Source organism: Mesocricetus auratus, unplaced genomic scaffold, assembly GCF_017639785.1.
Source record: "Mesocricetus auratus isolate SY011 unplaced genomic scaffold, BCM_Maur_2.0 Super-Scaffold_100007, whole genome shotgun sequence".
Taxonomy (NCBI): domain Eukaryota; kingdom Metazoa; phylum Chordata; class Mammalia; order Rodentia; family Cricetidae; genus Mesocricetus; species Mesocricetus auratus.
Genome location: NW_024429191.1, coordinates 58,493,508 through 58,515,940, shown reverse-complemented (window position 1 = coordinate 58,515,940; position 22,433 = coordinate 58,493,508). Strand labels below are relative to the sequence as shown.

Sequence of the window (22,433 nt, the reverse complement as noted above, 5' to 3'; positions counted from 1 at the left end):
TTACTGACTGTTCTTCCAGAGGACCTGGGTTCAATTCCCAGCACCTACATGGCAAATTACAGACATTTGTAACTACAGTTCTACACCCTCTTCTGGCCTCCAAAGTTATCTCATACACACACACACACACACACACACACACACACACACACACACACACACTTGAGCATGCAAAATACCCAAACACACTAAAAAATAATAATTAAAAAATTAATTTAAAATTGTTTAGCCATTATGATGTGTTAATTCCAGAATGCTTTTATTATTCTCCAGAAATACTCCATATTTATCAATTTTCTCTTTAAGTAACCTAATAACAACCTAAACTATTATCTTCTATTTATTTGTTTGTTGGTTTTTTTTTTTTCTTTTTTCTCTTTGAGACAGGTTTTCTGTGTAGCTTTAGAGCCTGTCCTGGAACTTGCTTTGTAGACCAGACTGGCCCGGGACTCACAGAGATCTGACTGCCTCTGTTTCTCGAATGCTGGGATTAAAGGTGTGCGCCACCAACGCCTGGTTTATTGTCTACTTTATGGACTTACCTATTCTGGACCTATTCTTTTTCCTGCTTCTTCCTCTTCAGCATCCTTCCTTCCAACAAGGTCTCATGTAGACCAGGTTGGCCTTGCACTCTCTGTGTAGCTAAATATGACCTCAAACTTCTGGTCTTCGCCCTTCACAACTGACTTTCTTAGCTTAGAATGTATTTTCAGCTGGGCGTACAATGCCTTTAATCCTAGCATTTGGGAGTCAGAGGCGGGCGGATCTGTGAGCCTGGTCTACAGAGTGAGTTCCTGAACAGCCAATACTACACAAAGAAACTCACGTCTCAAAAAAACAAACAAACAAAAAGAATGTATTTTCAGAGTTCATCCATATGGTAGTATTTTTAGTACTTAAGTCCTTTTATGGCTGAATAATATTTGTAACATGATGGGGCTGGAGAGATGGCTCAGAGGTTTAGAGCACTGACTGCTCTTCCAGAGGTCCTGAGCTCAATTCCCAGCAACCACATGGTGGCTCACAACCATCTACAATTCAGTCTGGTGCCCTCCTCTGGTATGTAGGCAGAACACTGTATATGTGATAAATAAATAAATCTTAAAAAAATATTTGTGACATGAATACATCTTGTATTATTTATCCATTCACCAGTTGGTAGGCAATGGGGTTTATTCTTTTTGACAATTATGAATTACAAATATCTCTGTACAGTTTTTCTTTTTGGAGACAGTGTTTCTCTGTATTGCTTTGGAGCCTGCCCTGGAACTTGCTCTGTAGACCAGGTTGACCTGGAACTCACAGAGATCTGCCTGACTCTGTACAGTTTTTTTTTTTTTTTTTTTTTTTTGGTTTTTACGAGACAGGGTTTCTCTGTATTGTTTCGGAGGCTATCGGTCCAGCCCGGCCTCGAACTCACAGAGATCCGCCTGCCTCTGCCTCCCGAGTGCTGGGATTAAAGGCGTGCGCCACCACCGCCCGGCTCTGTACAGTTTTTTATGTGAACATGTTTTCAATTTTTTTTTTAGAATATACCTACCATTTATGAGATCACACAGTAACTTTTCATTTAAGATTTGTTTAACTGTTTCATAAACTCTTAGCATATATTTTCTTTTCTTTGGTTTCTTACCATTTACGTTTTTCTCATAAATTTTTGTCAATCATCAAGAAATGGTGTTTATGAAAATCTGAGGGAAGAAGGATTAAAAAAATCTTTTAAGTTATTGTGTCAAAAACATGTAGCAGTTTCTTCTCTGTGGTTAAGTTTTGGCCCTGCCCTCTGTTTTCAGAGAAAAGGAAGTTCTGTGTAGGAATGCAAGGGTTGTCTCTAACTTACTGTTTTGGTTTTCTTTTTGTTTGTTTATTTCCTTTTTAGACAAATTTTAATGGTTCTAGGCAGGCTTTGAGTATGATTTTTAGCTGAAGATGATCTTAACTCCTGCCTCTACCTCTGAAGTGCCACTGGTACTGACTGACCACTGGTACTGACCTGTCACCCAGCTAAAGGCTAGAGATAGGTTGGTTGTCAGGAAAGCAGATAATGTTCACAGCAGCCTATTCTGATGTGGGAGTCATCAAGAATAGTTTTCTATATCTCTCTGGAATTCTTGGTCCTAGGAATGAATACCAAACAAATTAAATCCCACTCTCTTTAAGTACCCATTTGTTCATCCACTCAGTAAATATTTATCATATGTCAGATAATTTCTAAGTCCTGTATACTGAGGTCAGGGAAATAAACCTTTATGAATTTACTATCTTTGGTGCCCGACAAGTAGCTTATCACCCCTAAAAACAAACAAGAAGAGCCTAAGTCGTTTATTCATTTTAAGATTTTACTTCCACTGTATTTTTTATCACTTGTGCTATTTCTAGAACAGTGTTGTTTCTGCTTGTAAGCCGAGATCAAAGATCAAGGATGCCAGCCATCCACTCAGGCCTAATGGCAGTAGTACCTTAAGGACATTGCTACAGTCTTAGGCCTAACACTTGAGTTTTGCAGCTCCAGAAGCTCCGTTTTTCATCACTGATGGGGAGGGTCAGTGTGAAATACCAGAAAGTGCCTACAGTGAGAAATGTCAGTGTTTTAGTCTGTGTGTAGTTACAGTGCACCCTCTAAAATGACTATCTTGCCTTTCTCGTTTCTTTAGTAGCGTGATTTCTGTAGCCTCCAGGCATTAACCAACACTAGTTGTTGCTCCCTCAGAGTATATGCTGAGATCCTGATTTGAGGTAGTTTGGTGAAGGCTCTGCCCAACTCTGGCCAGTGGTAACCCTGAGTACTTGCTATTATAACTGTGGTCCATGACTTACATCAGTGACTTCATCTCAAAAAGAATACAAAACCTTAGGCTTCAGATAGACCCATTGAATCTACTTTAGCAAGATCCCTAGGTGTGATAAGAAAACACATGAAAGGGCTGGAAAGATGGTTCAGTGGTTTAGAGTGCATACAGCTCTTGCAGAGGACTTAGGTTCTGTCCCCAGCATCCATGTCAAGTGGCTTAAAACCACTTGTAACTCATGCTCCAAGGGATGCAATTCCCTTGGCCTCCACAGTGCCTGAACTCACTCCATAGTACCTGCATTCACGAACACATACCTACTACATACATACATATAATTAAAATGAAATAAATGTTTAAATATACACATTAAAAGACTGAGGTACACGTACTCAGAATACTTTAACTTTCCAGTAGACCTTCATTGATTTCTAGGGTTTAAACTAAGTGGATTTTCTAAGTTGCCATGTTTTTTTCTTCCAAGATTAAAATGGTGTTATATTTTGGAAATCCTAAGATTTAGGCTAAAGGAGGAGGATGGAAAGTTCTACCCTAGCCTGAGGGACCTATTGAGACCCTGTCTCAAAATAGTGTTTGAAGTATAGTACATTTGTGTCTTAGATAATTATACAAAAAAATGTAAGTGAACTACTGATGATCTTATTTTATTTTGAGACAGGGTCTCTGTATAGCTCTGGCTGTCTGTAGACCAGGCTAGGCTTGAACTCACAGAGATCCTCCTGCCTCTTCAGCCCCTTGTGTCAACATGCCTAGATGAATACTTGATGATCGTAAGCCAGTGCTTGCTTACCTACATATCTTTTTGTGGCAGTACAGCCCACAGGGTGGCCTTGAACTCTTGCTATCCATTCTCCTGCATCTGCCTCCTGGATAGTTTATAGTACTGATCCATGGCACTGCTTTAGATATCAGCTTTTAATATCTATAATGTGGCCGGTCAATTAATAAGTTTATATATACTGTGTTTTTATTTATAATTTATTTCTGTGTGTTTCCTTTCTTTGGTCTTTGAAGTATGGTCTCATTGTATCTCTGATGGACCCAAAATCAACTGTGTACAGTCCAGGCTGGCCTCAAAACTTGTTATTCTACTGGTAGCTTATTTTTTAAATGTCTGCTATAGTCTTCCCCAGCAAAATGCCCTTTTATTTATATAAACACTTAATTATTTTATTAAAATTACTGGTGTGGCAAATTTTCATTCTCAAGAGTACTGGGATGACAGACAATTCCACAGGTACCCTGCTTGCTTTTGTTTTGGAGGCAGTGTCTCCCTGAGTTGAATTTCTGGGTTCAGAAGGTCTTCTTGCCCTTGTCCTGTTAGTAACTGTGTCCCAGTATTATGCCTAGCTTAGTTTTTTTTTTAAGATAATTGATTTAAGACTACTTTTTAAAGATTTAATTAGTATGCTTGGGTTTGTTTGTTTTTCTTTGTAAGACCAGGTTTTCCATAGATCTTTATTCCCACAGGAGTTAAAAACACACAAAAAACTAAAGACTCATGACGAAAAACATGGGTTATTTCAGAAAACCAAGACAGGAAGTCTTAGTAGCTCAGTGAAGAAAAGAAAGCAATTATTGCTGCTTTTATCTCTCACTTCCCCTTCTGTTACCATTTTGAAAACAGTGTAGGAATCTGTTAGATGTAATTTGGTACAGCAGTAACACTGTTATAGTAGCCTAAGAAAGCATTAAATCTAGATCTAGGGAAAGCTAAGAACAGATAAAGTCATTTGAAAATGACCCATAAACTGGGCGATGGTAGCGCACGCCTTTAATCCCAGCACTCAGGAGGCAGAGACAGGCAGATCTCAGTGAGTTCAAGACCAGCCTGGTCTACAAGAGTTAGTTCCAGGACAGCCTCCAAAGCCACAGAGAAACCCTGTCTCGAAAAACAAAAAACAAAAAAAAAACAAACAAAAAAAAAAGAAAATAACCCATAATTACAGTTGTAGACAGCTCTGGTTAACGTTTTGATGTAGCTGCCAGTGCATAATCTACAGAGGTAAGAAACTGCTCTATATGTAATCATGTATCTTATATTTTCTTTTGGTTAGCAGTATAAGCATTTATTAAGAATGTTTTCTCGACTCCAAAACAATACAGAGAAGTCTTGAAAAACCAAAAAAAAAAAAAAAAAAAAAAAAAAGAAACGTTTTCTCAGCTGGGAGTTGGTGGCACATGCCTTTAATCCCAGCACTCCGGAGGCAGAGGCAGGCAGATCTCTACAGAGTGAGTTCCAGGACAGCCTCCAAAACAATCGAGAAACCCTGTGTCGAAAAAACAAACAAAAAAACAAAAAATGTTTTCTCGAAAAACAAACAAAAAAGGTTGCTGGGTGTGATTGTACACCCCTTTTTTGAGACAGGGTTTCTCTGTGTAGCTCTGACTGTTCTGACACTCACTCAGGCTGACACTGAACTCAGAAATCCTCCTGCCTCTGCCTCCTGAGTGCTGTGATTAAAGGTGTGCACCACCTTTGCCTGACCTGCATACACACACACTTCTAAAATTATTTATTTTTTTTATTGTTTTTGAGAGGTGTGTGCATGTCCAAGTGAATGTCTGCACCACATTCGTGCAGTGTCTGCCAAGGCCAGAAGAGGTTGTTAAAGCCATTGGAACTGGAGTTGCAGGTATTTGTGAACTGCCTGATATAGGTGCTAGGAACTGAACCCCAGGCCCTTCAGAAGAGCAGTTAGTGCTTGTAACTTTTGAGCCATCTCTCCAGTACACACACACACACACACACACACACACACACACACACACACACACACACACACACACACACACTCTCTTATGTATATGGGTGTTTGCCTGCATATCTGTACATCGTGTGCATGTGGTGCCTGTGGGGGCCAGAAAAAGGTTTCTAATCCTCTAGAACTGGAGTTACCGACGGCTTTCATCAACCATGTGAGTGCTGGAAACCAAGCCCAGATCTTCATATATATCATTTTGATATAAAACTGCACTTATTTTTAAACAGTAAGTACAGCTAATTTGCTCTTTAGAAAGTCCATCAAGTGTAGGGATAATCTTTTATTATTGAGGGCTGTCAATGTTACACTAATTATTGCAATTATTTTACTTGCCCTTTTTATTCAGGAGATCTAGTGAAATCTGTCTTTCCTGATCATCTGTTTCCTTATCTGTAAAGGAAGATTAAAAAAAATAGTGCTTACTTTACCTGACCAGTGTGGGAATTAAAATAAGTGCAGCTGGGTGTGGTCATATAATCTTTAATCCCAGCCCTTTAGGAGGCAGAGGCAGGTGGATCTCTGAGTTTGAGGCCAGCCTGGTCTACAGAGAAAGTTCCAGGACAACCAGGACTATGTAGAGAGGTCCTGTCTTAAAAAAAAAACCTAAATAAATATATATAAAATAAGAAGCACTGTGACCAGCAAAATGGCTCAGCAAATAAAGCGCTGCTGCTAATGCTTAAGGACATGAATTTGATCTCTGGAACATACATAAAGATGAAAGAGAGAGCCAAATCCACAAAGTTATCCTCTACCTTCTCATGTATATGGTGGCACATGTGCCCACTCCCATCATATGCACACAGAATACTAATAAATGTAAATTTTAAAGGGGACATTTAAAGTGCTTAGCACAATGTCTGGGACATAGGATGTTCTCAATTAGCATTAGTTGCAATGATATAAACTACTAAATGTTGTCATTCAAGATGAGATCTCTTGCTTCTACTGACAGTTTATTTTTTAAATGTCTGCTATTTTCTTCCCCAGTAAAACGCCCTTTTTGAATCTTGGTGGCAGTTTTTAGCTGTCCCATTTATATAAAAACTTAATATATTTTATTAAAATTATTGGTGTGGGAAATTTTCTATATCCTTTCCCAAAATGAAAGTTTGTTTTGATTTATAAGGTAGGCTGGCTTGAAACTTGTGGTATTCCTGCTTCAGGCTCTGGGATGCTGTGATTGTGAGCGTGTGCCACCATGCCCAGTAGAATGAGGTTTTTTGAGGGCAAGATCATGCCTTATTCATCTTTACAACCCCAGTTCCTGGCACATAATAGGCCTCAATAAACATGTAAATGAAAGCCTTTATAAATGTGGGTGTACTTCTGTAGAGCTCCCTCTTAGATTGTAATCTTGACTATACACATTCTATTCATTAATACAGTTAATCAAGAGTTAAACATGTCTAGTCATATGGTTTGGTTATTCCCTGCTGAATAGTAAACTGCAAAATTTCAACAGCTTCGAAGCAAAGATTTTAGTCCTTTGGTGGGACACATTCATAATCCTAGCAATAAGGCTGAGGGAGGAGAATTTCTAGGAGAATGAGGTTAGTCTGGGCTATATAATCAGTTCTAGGCCAAGCCACATAGCTAGACACTTTTTTTTTGGTTTTTACGAGACAGGGTTTCTCTGTATTGTTTCAGAGGCTATCGGTCCAGCCCAGCCTCGAACTAGCTAGACACTTTTCTACCCCCCCCCCAAAAAAAACAGTTCTGGAATTTAAGTGGGATCAAATTAGACAGTTCTGGTTTTACTCAGCAAAGATCAGATTACAGCGAATGTCCAAGGTAGAGTGTTTACTTCAGATCCTTCATATTAATTAGTAGGACTTCATTAGAGGCCTAAATTCCTTAGCATTAACTTCATCTCCTTTTCCCCTTCCACCCTTCCTTGCCCACACCACCATCTTCTGCCTTCTCCTTTCTCCTCCATTTGTCTTCTTTGCTATGATAAGCACACCACTTTCATGGTGCATCAGGACCTCCAAAAGTACCAAAAACAGTTGTCAGATCTTAGAGTGAGGTCTAAGCCGGGTGTTGGTGGTGCACTCCTTTAATCCCAGCACTCGGGAGGCAGGGGCAAGTGGATCTCTGTGAGTTTGAGGCCAGTCTGGTCTACACAGCAAGTGCCAGGATAGGCTTCAAAGCTACACAGAGAAACCCTGTCTCAAAAAACCAAAATGGAATTGCTATGAATGTGTGACTGTTGCTTGTTGACTTCTAAGTGGGGAGGATTATACTAGGCATGGAGTTCCATATGGTGTGTTTCCTGGTGTGCTAATGTAGCAAACTACCAAATCATGTCATACACTTTTTCTTTTTGAAACTTTGCAAAAAGACAGGCGTGGTGGTGGCACATGCCTTTATCCAAGCATCCAGGAGAAGTGAATTTCAGGACAGCTAGACCTATGGGGGAAGTGCCTTGTCTTGTTAAAAAATATTTATTTATTATTGTTATTATTTTTTTGAGACAGGGCTTTTCTGTGCAGCTCTGGCTATCCTGAAACTCGCTCTATATAACAGGCTGGCATAGAACTCATAGAGATCTGCCTGGCTCTGTCTCCTGAGTGCTAGGATTAAAGGCATTTGCCATTATGCTAGCTTTAGAAATTTTTTTTAAAGATTCATTTATTTATTATGCATACAGTATTCTGCCTGCATGTATGTCTGCAGGTCAGAAGAGGACACCAGATGTCACTATAGATGGTTGTGAGCCACCATGTGGTTGCTGGGAATTGAACTCAGGACCTTTGGAAGAGCGGTCAGTGCTCTTAACCTCTGAGCCATCTCTCCAGCCCGAAATTTCTTTTTTTTTTTTTTTAAAAAGAGGAAGTAAAGGTTTTTTGTTGTTGTTGTTGTTTTAAGCTTGGATATCCCATGTTCCCTTTGCCCCAACAACAGTAGTGAACAGATAACTAGGCATGGTGGCTCATTCCTTTAGGAATGCTACGCTAAGAGCAGTTGGTCTACATATCAAGTTCTAGGCTAGCCTAGCCAGGGCTACATCTAAGACCCAATCTTAAAACAAACAAAGCTGAAGATGTACTTAGTGGCAGGGCACTTTTCTATGCTTAACTATGTCACTGTTTTTGGGTGTGTGTGTAGCATATGCACATGTGTATGAGAGTGTATGAACACATTAAACAAATGCATGTCACAGCTAGAACTTAATGTCAGTATTTTCTTGACTGCTTTCTGCCATATTTTTTGAGACAACAGTCTCTCACTGAACCTGGAACTCACTAATTCTAATAGACTGGCTGACCAGCAAGCTCCAGTAATTCACTCTGTACACCCCCATCCCTGCTCAGTACTGAAGTTACAGGTGAACACCTCTGTGCCTACCTTTTCCATGGGTGCTGAGATCTAAACTCATGTCCTCATGCTGGTGATATAAAATACTTTATTGATGTAATTATCTGCTAGCAGCCCCTGTGTTGGTGATACATGCCTTTAAACCCAGCACTTGGGAGGCATAGGCAGGCGGATCTCTGTGAGTTGGAGGCCAGCATGGTCTATAGACCGAGTGCCAGGATAGGCTCCAAAGCTACACAGAGAAACCCTGTCTCAAAAAACAAAAAAACATCTGTAACTTCCTTATTGAATCTTTGGGAATTTCACATCATTATAACCCAATTCTGCTTATTTCTCAGCCCCTTCATATCCTGCAGTGGCTCCCCCATGAAATTAAAAAATATCAAACAATCAAAAACAAGAAGAAAAATGAAAGAACCAAATAATAAAACAAAACAACAAAAAGCCTCTTCCTTTCCCCCATCTTCCCCACCTCTCCAACACCTCTTCATTTGTCCTGGTGGCTTTGGGAGCTGTGATATGTCTCACAGTATACTTTTTTGTCCAATCAGCTTTACTTGCAAATGTTCATTACAATGAGTCATTGGTCTGGTACAAAGCCTCTGGTTTCTGGGACACCATCATTACTGGATCCTCACCAAGACTCCTCTTTAATATTCAGAGGCCTCCTCGAGTCATGGGGATCCAGTGGTTATTGTTTTAGAGGACCAGTTCCTTCATGAGCTCTAGCAGGTCCTAGATAGGTAGATGTTAGGGTGGGCCAACCTCAGGCCCAGCTGTGGGTGGTAGTTGTGCTGATTAGTCTAAATCACTGGAGCATCCTCCTCAGGTGAGGGTGGGACCAGCTTCCCTACACCCATGCCATCAGTGAGGGATGGGGTCATCTCTTCCTAGCGTGGGGGTGGAGGGACAGCTCTCTTGATGCCTTGTCCCCTGAAGTGACATGGGCCACAGACCCCAGCTACAACAGGACCATGAACCCAGACATGGCCCTCAGCAGCAGCTTGGGCCTGGGTGACATCCTGGCACCAGGCCACTGAGATCAGTATGGTGCTGGTGGTGGCACGGCACAGGAACACCAACAAGGCCATAGGTTAAGGCTCCAACCCTGGGCTTCCATGCAACCTTTGGTGGCAGCACATACTGCGGTGGGACTCAGACATGGTCCTCTGCAGCAGTTGGGTCTGGATATCACCACTGTCCCCAGGTGACAGTGCAGGCCAGTCAAATTGGCACAACTCTATCAGCATGGCCTTCAGACACAAAAACGGCCTCAGATCTTGGGAATCCACAGTGGCCTATGATGGGTAACAGGAACTTCAGACATAAACACAGACCCTGGCTGCAGTAGGGCCGCAGACACAGACAAGGCCCTCAGCTGCAGCTCTGGTCTGGACATCACCATGGCATCAGATAGCAGCACAGGCCACTAAAATCTGCATGGCTCTGGCTGCAGCATGGCCATTGGCCACCAACACAGACTCAGGTGGCTGACATGATTCCAGACATCTACATGGCCCTTGGTGTCAACATGGTCCACACAGACTTCAACACAGACTACAGATGCAGTAGGACTGTGGACCCAGACATGTCCCCCAGTTAGCTAGTGGTTTTTAAAGATAGTCTCGATTTTAATTTGACAAAGTAATTGAAAAAATAAATTTTTGCCGGGCAGTGGTGGTGCATATCTTTAATCGAGCACTTGGGAGGTATTAACAGGTGGATTTCTGTGAGTTCAAAGCCAGCCTGGTCTACAGAGCTAGTTCCAGAGCAGCCAGGACTGTTGCACAAAACATAACAACAACAAAAAACCCTGGAGGATAAAAGTTCTTCTGTAAAGTCATAAAAATGTAAAAATGGGTGTTCTAGAGATGATAGGACAGTTACTTTGCTGAATCAATAGGATTATGCTACCATCAAGTATATGTTGCAGCTTTTTTTAATCTTTTGATTAAATCTTTTGATTGTAGTCGATGATGACCTTCAATTAAATATGTAGTTATGGATGACCTTGAACTCTTTATCCTCTTATGACTACCTCCTAAGTACTGGATTATAAATGTACATAATCAAGTCTGGCTAGGGATGTTTTTCTGTTTTATTTTTGTTTTTTCTTTAAATTAGAAACAAGCCTGCCTCACATGTCAATCCCAGCTCCCTCTCCCTCCCTTTCTCCCTTGCTCCTGTTTTGTTTGTTTAAGACAGGGTGTCTCCGGCCTTTGCCTCCTGAGTGCTGGGGTTAAAGGCATGGACCACCACTGCCTGGCTGGCTGGGGGGATTCCTTAAGAAAGGTTTTACATATATTTTATGACCTCTTTAAGTTATTTATTTATTTTTATTTTATGTGCATTGGTGTTTTGCCTGCATGTATGTCTGTGTGAGGGTGTCGGATCCCCTGGTTACAGAGAGTTGTGAGCTGTTATGTGCTATGTGCTAGGAGTTGAACCAGGGTCTTTGGGAAGAACAGCCAGTACTCTTTTTTTTTTTTTTTTTTTTTTTTTTTGGTTTTTAGAGACAGGGTTTCTTTGTATTGTTTTGGAGGTTGTCCTGGAACTCACTCTGTAGACCAGGCTGGCCTCGAACTCACAGAGATCTGCCTGCCTCTGCCTCCTGAGTGCTGGGATTAAAGGCGTGTGCCACCAATGCCTGGCTCATTATATAGTTTTTTGTGGCTTTTGTTTTTGTTTTCTCTTTCTTGACTGGACTAGAACTTGCTTTGTAAACCAACCTGGCCTGGCCTTGAGTTCACAGAGATTCTCCTGACTCTGCCCCTTTCGTGCTGAGATTAAAGGCATGGTGCCTGGTAATTTATATTCTTTGTTGTTGCAGAGATATTGTTGTCCTAGGTCAGTGATTCTCAACCTTCCTAATGCTGTGGCCCTTTAATACAGTTCCTCAAATTGTGGTGACTCCTGACCATACAATTATTTTTGTTGCTACTTCATAACTGTAATCTAAATATTTGTGTTTTCTGATGGTCTTAGGCGACACCTCAGAAAGAATCATTCGACCCCAGGAGTCTTGACTATTTAAGATGGTTGAGAAACACCGTCCTAATGCCTAGGTAGCATCTGAGACTGATATATTATATTGAGGCACAATGTAATTCAGTTGGTAGAGTGATGGATACTTCAGTGAGATAAGAATGAACATACTGGACCACTGGAACTACCTCAAACACAAGGAGATTCTCTTATCAGCAAAATCTCTATTTTAAAACTTTTCATAAAGCCAAGTAAATGTACTTGGTTACTTACATGGTTTGGCTAATGCTGACTGAGCTTTAAATTGTGAACTATTTTTTGAAGAAGAAAATGATCTAAGGTAAAAGCAGGTTTGAAATGGCAGTGGTTGGTGTTCTGTGTACAAAAGATAGCAAATTTATGATGAATACACGGGAGATAGATTTAAAAATGGATTTTCCCTTCCACAGTCTTCACTGCTGATAGAGACATACTTCCCTTTTTCACCTAAGGTTCTGAAACAAAGACAAACATGGGCTTGCAATGTCTGAGGGAGCTTTTGAATTCTTTCTAAAGAGGAAATTGACTTTACCTAACCAGTACACTTCCTGCATACTCAGGCAGGGCTTTGCTAGTCCAGGTGGAGAGTTTCCTATTAGAGAGAGGTCTGAAATGTAACACAGTGACCCTACTTGATGACTTTATTCTGTATTGCATTTATAAGTCAACTGTGGTCTTCAAAAATGCAGATTCTGGGACTGGGATTTAGCTTAGTTGGGAGTGAAGCTGGGCATTGAGGGCACCTACCTATAATATTGGTGTTGGAGAGGTGGAGGAAGGAGGATCAGAAGTTCAAGGTCATTGAACTATATAAGAGTTTTGAGCTGTGAGATCTTGTCTCAAAACAACAACAAAAAAGTTAAAATGCAACAAGTCCAGAGCCTGCGACTATACATTACTAAAAAAAATAGTAAGGCAGCCAGTTGTGGTAATGCACGCTTTTGATCCCAGCAGTTGGGAGACAGAGTCGACTTATCTCTGTGAGTTTGAGGCCAGCCTGGTCTATAGAGTGAGTTCCAGGAGATCCAGGGCTACACAGAGAAGCCCTGTTTCAACAAACCAAAATGAAAAAAACAAACACAAAAACAAAACATAAGGCATTCTTTCTGTTTTTTTCACTTTTTTTCTCTTTTTCTTTTCTTTTTTGGCTTTTCAAGACAGTGTTTCTCTGTGTAGCTCTGGCTGTCCTGGAACTCACAGAGATCTGACTGACTCTGCCTCCTCAGTACTGAGATAAAGGTTGTGCACCATGTGTGTGTACACTAACATTTGTCAAGAGAAAACTGGCAAGAGGATTAAAGTAATTTTTAATAGTCATATGAAACGACTACTGTTTGTAAAGTGTGGGTTTTGGGAACTTGTTTTTGTTTTTATTGCTGGAGATTGAATCCAGAACCTTGCACTGCAGGGCAAGTGCCCTGTCACCAGGTTATATCCCAGTTCATGTGTTTGCTTTAACTTAACTGTCTAACTTACAGGTAGTATTTTTTATTTTTTATTATTTTGGCTTTTTGAGACAGGGTTTCTCTGTATTGCTTTTAAAGGTTGTCCTGGAACTCACTCTGTAGACCAGGCTGGCCTCTAACTCAGAGATCTGCCTGCCTCTGCCTCCCGAGTGCTGGGATTAAAGGCGTGCACCACCAACGCCTGGCTATATAGTTAGTATTTAAACGTGAGAGTATATGTGAGATGCAAAGACCTTTTTGTCATAACTCCTGCAACAAAGTCGCTTAATTTCAGTTCTGTGAACTGAGACAGTGTATCTCAAAATGTGGGCAGTACCACCTATGTGACTATGACAGTAGAGAGTTGTTAGCACATGGCCCTCTTGCTCCTCCTTTAAACTCAGTCTGTCTCGGATGGAACTCGGGCAATCTGAATTAACAGGGAACACACGGAATACCTTGGCAAAGAAAATTTCATAATTACTACTTGTTTCAATTATTATCTAGCCAGTCTAGCCCATCATTAAGCTCTGTGGTCAGTGAGAGACCGTGTTCCTCAAAATAAGATGGGCAGTGATCTAGGAAGAATATGTGCATGCCCACATGCACATGTACACACATGAACACACAGACGCAAAAGTAAAATAAAGCAAATTCATAAAAATACAAATGACAACAACAGCAACAACCAAGCTGAGTATGCTGTCACATGCTTACCAAGAGGCCAAGGGAAACAAGTGAACACGGAAAGTATTCCATGATCTTACTTATGTGGAATCTGGAAAAGGTCTATTTCATAGAAATGTGGAGTAGAATAGTGGATAGCAGGAGTATGGTGGGAGGAATAGTGAGAAGGTGGTCCCAAGGCACCATGTTTTAGTTATGTGTGATGAATGTATTCTGGAGCCCTAATTACAGGATAGGGACTGTGGTCTATACTGTATTGTATTTTGCAAATTGCTAAGAGAGATCTTCAGTGTTCTTACCACATATAAAAAAAATAATCATTGGGCATGGTGGCTCATACTTTTAATCCCAGCTCTTGGGCAAAAACAGACAGATTTGAGTTTGAGACCTGTCTGGTCTACAGAGTGAGTTCCAGGACAGCCAGAACTACATAGTTTTTTGTTCCCAAAATACCAAAGGATAAATAAGTCAAGAGATGCATACACTGATTAGCTTGACAGAACTATCAGTTGTGTATATGTGTGTCAAAACACACTGTGTACCTTAAGTGTATATACCTCAATTAACAAAAAATTTCTTTGTAAGACAGGGTCTTGCTATATAATTTGAACAGGCTTCGAATTTATGAGGCTTTAGCCTCAACCTCCTGAGTGCTGGTATTACAGACATGTTCTGTCATGCTTGGCTACATTAAAATTTTCTACTAAGCTGAGTCCAGAGGATCACGGGATCAAAACAAACTCCAGGCCTGAAGACCCTGTCTTATCTGTCGTCCCTTTTTAAAAATAAGTCTATTTGGGCTGATGATGCATCCTGTAATCCTAGCACTTTCAAGGCAGGAAGATTATAACTAGTAGGACCCTGTCTTAATTAACAAAAGAAAGGGGTGGGAGTACTGTGGATACATAGTAATTCAGCAGTAGAATGCTTACCTAGGTTCAATCCCAGCACAGCATACCATCTTTTTTTGTAATGAGTGGAAGATGGTTGTTGTTTGCTACATTTAAGTAATTATGAATGGTGCGTATACTCTGACTTTTCCTAAAGATTCTAAATTTCAGGTTTTTATGTTCTTTTTAGATAAAGGAGAGTGCTTCACAGACAAGAGATGTCCTGAAACAACATTTTAGTGATTTAAAAGGAACCCTTGGAAAACTTTTGGATGAGCGATTGGCGACTCTTTTGCAAGAGGTGGACACCATTGAACAGGAGACCATCAAACCGTTAGATGACTGCCAGAAGCTCATAGAGCATGGAGTTAACACCGCGGATGACCTTGTCCGAGAAGGTGGGACTCCAGGGAACCTATTAATCCTTACATTCCAATTGACACCTGCCTGATTTCATAGGATACTAGCAGGCTTCTTGCCATCTGAAGGGTGCCTGGAATGTTTCTGCCTTGAGACAGTTTATATAATACAGATATGCTGTGAGAGATACTAGTCTAAGTATTGATTGGGATCATTTATGAAACAAAAAATGATTATTTCAAAAGGTTCTATGCTTATAGTATTCACAATTTTTTGAAGGGGTTATGCATTACATTTTAAAAATTACCTTCTGGGGTAATTTTATATGCCACAACACATACATAGAGGTCAAAGGACAACCAACAAAGTTAGTTCTCAGCTTCTACCATATGTATTCTAGGGATAGAGCTAATGTCCACAGGCTTGGTGGCAAGTACCTTTCTTTAGCTGTACTTTTCTTTACCCACTGGGCCATCTTACTCGCTCATGCATTACATTTTAAATCACATACTCAGCATGTAGTTTCAATTTTATTTTTACAACTTTTTATTTATTTATTTATTTTTGTTTTTCAAGACAGGGTTTCTCTGTGGCTTTGGAGGCTGTCCTGGAACTAGCTCTTGTAGACCTGGCTGGCCTCGAACTCACAGAGATCTGCCTGCCTCTGCCTCCCAAGTGCTGGGATTAAAGGCGTGCGCCATCAACGCCCAGCTTTTTACAACTTTTTATAAACTTTTGTTTATCCACTATTTTGTTTTATGTTTTTGAGGCAGAGTCTCCTGTTATTGTCCAGACTGCCATGAATTAATTCTCAGTAGTCCTGATGAAGCAGCATGGGTACGGGATTTACTGGTCTGAACCATCATACCTAACTTCATTTTTAGTTCTTTTTTTTTTTTTGGTGGGGGTGGTGAGACAGGGTTTCATTGTGTAGCCCTGGCTGTCCTGGAACTCACTCTGTAGATCAGACTGGCCTCCAATTCACAGAGATCCACCTGCCTCCCAAGTACTGGGATTAAAGGAGTGTGCCACCACTGCCCAGCTATTTTTAGTTCTTTTTTTTTTTTTTTTTTCCGGTTTTTTCGAGACAGGGTTTTTCTGTGTTGCTTTGGAGGTTGTCCTGGAACTCACTCTGTAGACCAGGTTGACCTTATTTTTAGTTCTGATATTCCAGTTTTTAGGCAGGTTTTGCTGTTGTTAAGTCACCCATAAGTCTTAGATTGTTCATCTTTATCTTCCTTTGTTGACTTTGACCTTCTTTCTTCCAGTGCAGGCCTTTTATTAGATATGTTAAATTAAAAAGGTAACAGTTCTGTTCTTTGGGGTTTGTAACTCAGTGGAAGTCATGCTGCGTAAGATCTAAAATCTTACTGAAGAACAAAGAAGTCTGTCTGGGAAGTAGAGGGCAGCCTCCTGTGGGAGTTACGCAGAGGCTTGAAGAAATTCATCAAGCAAAGGAGAAAGAGGCAGCTGTGATTCTAAGCAGAAGTAACATCAGGAGTGGAGTGAATATCAAAGACCTGTTTCACTGGAGAGTTATGTAATGGGATTGGCCCAGGCCTCACAATTGCTGTGTAGCTAATTGTAATCCTCAATGAGACATGTTTAGTTTTTACTGACATAATAGTGCCTTTGAGAAAATTCTTTTTAGCAAAACCACAGAATGTCTTCCCCTTGAGGCTTTGAATTTGGAAATATACCCAGAAGCAGGTCAGCACAGGGCTGGAGTGTGCACACCCATAACATTGAAGGCTGTGCTTTCATTTTTGAAAATAAATCCTTTGAGGCACATACTTGTTTGTCATAGCACTTAATGCTGAAATTTTTATACTTCAAAAACATTTTTAATTTCAAATTCTTCCCCCTCCCCATACAGAGAAGATAAAAGCTTCTTTCTTTCTCTGTGTGTGTGTGTTTAATTTATTAAGTTGATTCATTTTATTTTTACAATTATTTGCCTGCATGTATGTGCACCACATGTATGACTGGTGCCTGTGGAGGCCAACCCCTGAAAGTGGAGCTACAGATAGTTGTGAAATTGTCCAGTCTGGCTTTCAACTTCCTATTAGCTAATGAACTTCTTTTTTTTTTAAGATTTATTTATTTATTATGCATACAATGTTCTGTCTGTATGCATGTCTGCAGGCCAGAAAAGGACACCAAATCTCATTACAGATGGTTGTGAGCCATTGGAATTGAACTCAGGACCCCTGGAAGAGCAGTCAGTGCTCTTAACCTCTGAACCATCTCTCCAGCCTGACCTTGAACTTCTGATCACTCTGCTTCTACCTCCCAAGTGCTAGAGACTTTTGTGGCAGTGTTCAATATGTCTGTGTTTTCTTTTAGTAAAGAAAGTCATATCCTCTCAGAAAACTTGAGTTAGGGCTGACAGGATAGCTCATTGGGTAAAGGAGCTTGTTGCAAAGCCTGATGACCTGAGTTTGATCTTGGTGGAGGGACAGGACCAACTCCTGCAAGTTGTCTTCTGACTTTCACATGTGTACCATGGTGTATGCATGCCCACACGTACACGCACACACACTGAGTGAATGAATGAATATAATCATAGTTAGCAAAACTCCTACGTAACTTCAGTGTGCATTTGGATGATGTAATACTATCTTTCATTATTTCAGAGAATATAGAGATTGATCATTTTCATACCCTGTATAAGGCATTTTCTTCTTACTGTTCTGTTGAATGATTTCTTTTGTTGTTGTTTTATTTTTTGTTTTTATTAAGACAGGATTTCTCTGTGTTGTCCTGGAACTCACTCTGTAGACCAGGCTGCCTCAGCCTCCCACGGGCTAGGATTAAAGTCCTGTGCCTCCACCATCCAGTCTGTTGAGTAATTTCTGATTCAGTGTATAGTGGAAATCTTACTGCATCATTTGACTTTTGAGATAAGGTCTCATTATATAGCACAGGCTTGTCTCAAACCTCAGTCTTACTAATGCTATAGGCATATACCCCCTCAGCTGGCATCATTTGGCTGTTTAAGATCCTGTGTCCTTTTGCTGCTGTTAGGATAATAACTTTGTTCCTGTTAGAACTGATGAAGAGGAGCCAGGAGTATGCTGGTTTACTCCTGGAATCCCAGCACTCAAGAGTTGGAGGCAGAAATAGCTTGTGAGTTTGAGGCCAGCCTAGTCTACATAGCAAGTATCATGTCAGCCAAGGCTATTAGTAAGACCTTATCTCAAGAAAGTCAGAAAAAAAGGGCAGATCAGGTGGCTAAGTGGATCAAGGAGCTTGGTACCAAGCCTGACAGCCTGAGGTAAGTCCCTGAAACTCACATGACAGAGAGAAAAACAAAAAACAAAAAACCAGCTCCCACAAGCTGTCATCTAACTTCCATATATGCACATATCTCCCTCAGTAAATTAATGTAAAAAACCAAAACAGGATAAAAAAAAAAGTAAAGAATCAATAGAGAAGAATGAGGCAATGTCCCTGCCTTTCTGCGCTGTGTAAAATTGGTTGTTGAGCTAGATTTGCAGTTATCTTTGGCCTTTGTTCTCTCTGGCTTGCCAAGTCATTTTGAGGGTTGATTGTGTGTCACGTGGAAATTAACTTGCAACAAAGCTAGAAATTTACAGTAAACATGAGTTATATTGGTTACTGTATAATAATGACTTTAAAATGTGACTGTTTTTACTGAGCTAGTTTTCTTACCCTCAATTGTAGGTGAGATTGCCATTCTTGGTGGTATAGAAGAACAGAATGACAAATTGTGGAACTTTACCAAAAAGGCCTCACATATTCAATTGGACAGGTAAAAGAGTTTGTCCCTTTTGGACTTATTTTTAAAAACTTAAATGATTTTGCCTCTCTTCCAATCTTCACCCTCCCTGGTCTCCATTAAAAATTCTGATTACAGGAATTAGAGAATCTGTTTTTCAAGATTTTGCTGTCCATTATCATTACTACTAGTGTCAAATGGCTATGGTTGAAAACTTTGATATAGTATTATTATAGATCTTTTTCAATTCCAGTAGTTAATAGAATTGTTAAATTTTAAAAATTCTGGTGTGTGCTTTCAAAGCAGCACTCATAATGACATAATTGGAGCAATACATAGAGGATTGTCGTGGTCTCTGTACAAGAAAAAAGCATTCTGAATGCCTTGCTGAAACCAAATCTTATTTTACTAAACAAGATCTTTTGATATAAACTTACCTTATATCAATTGTGATTTTATCAATTTTATTTTGTTTTTGTTTTATCGAGGCAGGGTTTCTCTGTGTAGCTTTGGACCCTTCCTGGAACTCGTTCTGTAGACCAGGCTGGCTTCAAACTCACAGAGGTCCGCCTGCCTCTGCCTCCTGAGTGCTGGGATTAGAGATGTGCGCCATCAACACCCAGCTGTTGTTTTTTTTTTAAGGCATCTCAGGCTGACTTCTGGCTTATGATTCTCCTGTCTAAGTTTCCTGAGTGCTGGGATTAGGCATGTGCTATTATACAGCTTACAGGTTTTTGTCTTGCCCAATTATCTCAGACGAGAATCTTTACTATAAAGATGAAAGCCCCTCACAGAAACACCTCCAGCTTCTTCAGAATTATTTGCTGAGGCTTTTAGGATTCTTCTAGCATGTGACCAATCTACAGTAGTCCTTGCATTTCCATCTCCAAGTTAAGCATGTCTTAAAAACATGACTTTGTTTCCTTAGCTTACCAGAAGTGCCTTTATTAGTTGATGTACCCTGTTTGTCGGCTCAGTTGGATGATTCTATTCTTAACATAGTGAAAGACCACATTTTTAAGCACGGAACAGTAGCTTCCCGCCCACCAGTACAGATTGAAGAATTAATAGAGAAACCTGGAGGCATCATAGTACGATGGTGTAAGGTATGTACCAAATTGCAGAAATGGACTCAACATTATGGGTTTGTGATTGGGGGCTTTTGAGATTTATTTATTTATTTATTTGCTTATTTATTGGTTTTTCTTGATACGGTTTCTCTGTGTAACAGCCTTGGCTATCCTGGAACTTGCTCTGTAAACCAGGCTGGCCTTAAACTCACAGAGATCCGCTTGCCTCTGCCTCCCAAGTGCTGAGATTAAAATCACTGCCAGGTTTTGTTTTGTTTTTTGAAACAGGGTCTCCCTTGTATATGCCAGGCTGTCCTTGAATTCACAGAGATCCACCTGCCTCTGGAGTGCTGGGATTAAAGGCATGCACTCCCACTGCTCAAAGAACCCCCCCAAACACTTTTTTAAAACATTAAATGACTCTAAAGTATAGGCTTGTTGTAGAGGTACACACCTTTAACCCCAGCATTTAAGTAGTAGATGGAGGTGGATCTCTGTGAGTTTGAGGCCAGTCTGGCCTATATAGAGAACTCAGTCAGCCAGGACTCCATAGTGAGACTTTCAAAACAAAACAAAAAGTGGTTAAATAAATATTTCTATAGTTCACTTACACTCAGTATTGTCCGGAATTCTGTTTTTGTTGTTGTTGTTTGTTTTGTTTTGTTTTATTTTGAGACAGGGTTTCTCTGTGTAATAGCCCTAGCTGTCTTGGGTAAGCAGAGACAGGAGGATCTCTATGAGTTTGAGGCCAGTCTGGTCTACAGAAAGAGTTACTGGACATCCATGGCTACACAGAGAAACCCTGTTTTGGATAAAAAAAGAAAAGAGAGAACTGATTCCCAAAAGTTGTCTCCTGCCCTCCACGTGCATGCTGTGGGATGTGTACAGGAACACATATACATACTTATCTGTACCAGAGTATACAAAATGACTTCTACAAGCTATTTCCTTAAATGATTTTTTGTTTGTTTGGTTTTTGTTTTTTTGTGGGTTTTTTGTTTGTTTGTTTTTGTTTTTGTTTTTTGGGACAGGGTTTCTCTATATTGCTTTGGAGCCTGTCCTGGCACTAGCTGTATAGACCATCTGGCTTCAAACTCAGAGATCCGCCTGTCGTTGCCTCCCAAGTGCTGGGATTAAAGGTGTGCGCCACCACTGCCCAGCATAATTTTTTTAATTGAAGCTTTTGTATAGAAGAAAGAAGTAGAGATGCTTTTGCTAGATTAAAGCAAGGATCCTCAGTACCCACATTCTCCACTACCATCATCACCAAAAACTCCACAATGGAAACCCTGCAAGCACTCTGGTTATTTCCAGGGTTTTTGTTTGCTTTCCTGTTTCTTTTTTTTTTTTTAAGATTTATTTATTATGAATACAACATCCTGCCTCCATGTCTGTCTGCATGCCAGAAGAGAACACCAGATTTCATTATAGATGGCTATGAGCCACCATGTGGTTGCTGGGAATTGAACTCAGGGCCTCTGGAAGAACAGTCAGTGCTCTTAACCTCTGAGCCATATCTCCAGCCCCCGCCTGTTTCTTTTGTTGTTACTCACTATAATTGTTCTTATTTGTGTTTCCTTGTGCACACATGTAATTTTTTTCTAAAGTATACCTTACTGTAAATTATGAGATCTTAGTGTATTGGAACTGTATTCGGTAAGGCCAGATGTTTTCCCTTGGTTTTGTAGGGAGAGCAGAACCTTGCTATGTAGATCAGACTAACCTCAAACTCATCACAATCCTCCTGTCCCACCCACCAAATGCTGGGATTACAGGTGCGTGCTACCACACCTTATATAAAACCTACTATTTTTCATCTTTACTGGTATTTAGGATTATCAGACTTACGTTTTTGCACAAATGCTATCTCATTATAGTTTTGCGTTGTATTTCTATATTTGGCTATTCATATTTATTTCATATCTTTTGCATTTTTTTCCTTTTAAAAATTATTTTTAGCTTGAGGTTGTCATATAGCCTAGGTTGGCCTAGAACTTGCTATAGAGCTGAGACTGTGACACAGTGGTAGTGTTTGCCTATGCAAGGTACTGGGTTTGATCCATAGCACTTTTCACACACAGAATAAATAATAAACTAAATGAACAGTTTGGCATGTAGCCTAGTCTGATCCCAAATTGGTTTTCTGCTTGCCTTATCTTTCTCAGTGCTGGGATTGTAGCCGTGTGCCTCTCTGTTCAGCTCTTCTTTCCTTCATCCTTTCCTTTTCGAATTACATTTTATTTGGGGGGAGGCATGCATGCCACTTCAAATGTCTGGAGGTCGAAGGACTTCCTGTAGGAGCTGTCTCTCATTCTACCA

General features: G+C 40.3%; 1 protein-coding gene across 1 annotated transcript in view; it reads left to right on the top strand.

Moving 5' to 3' along the window:
* Nucleotides 1–22,433, top strand: part of Crlf3 (cytokine receptor like factor 3) — a 40,660-nt gene that overhangs the window by 4,281 nt on the left and 13,946 nt on the right. The window contains exons 2-4 of the mRNA XM_005076984.4: nt 15,133–15,340; nt 18,990–19,077; nt 19,973–20,150. Coding sequence (XP_005077041.1) covers nt 15,133–15,340; nt 18,990–19,077; nt 19,973–20,150 — 474 coding nt within the window. The remainder of the gene's footprint in view (nt 1–15,132; nt 15,341–18,989; nt 19,078–19,972; nt 20,151–22,433) is intronic.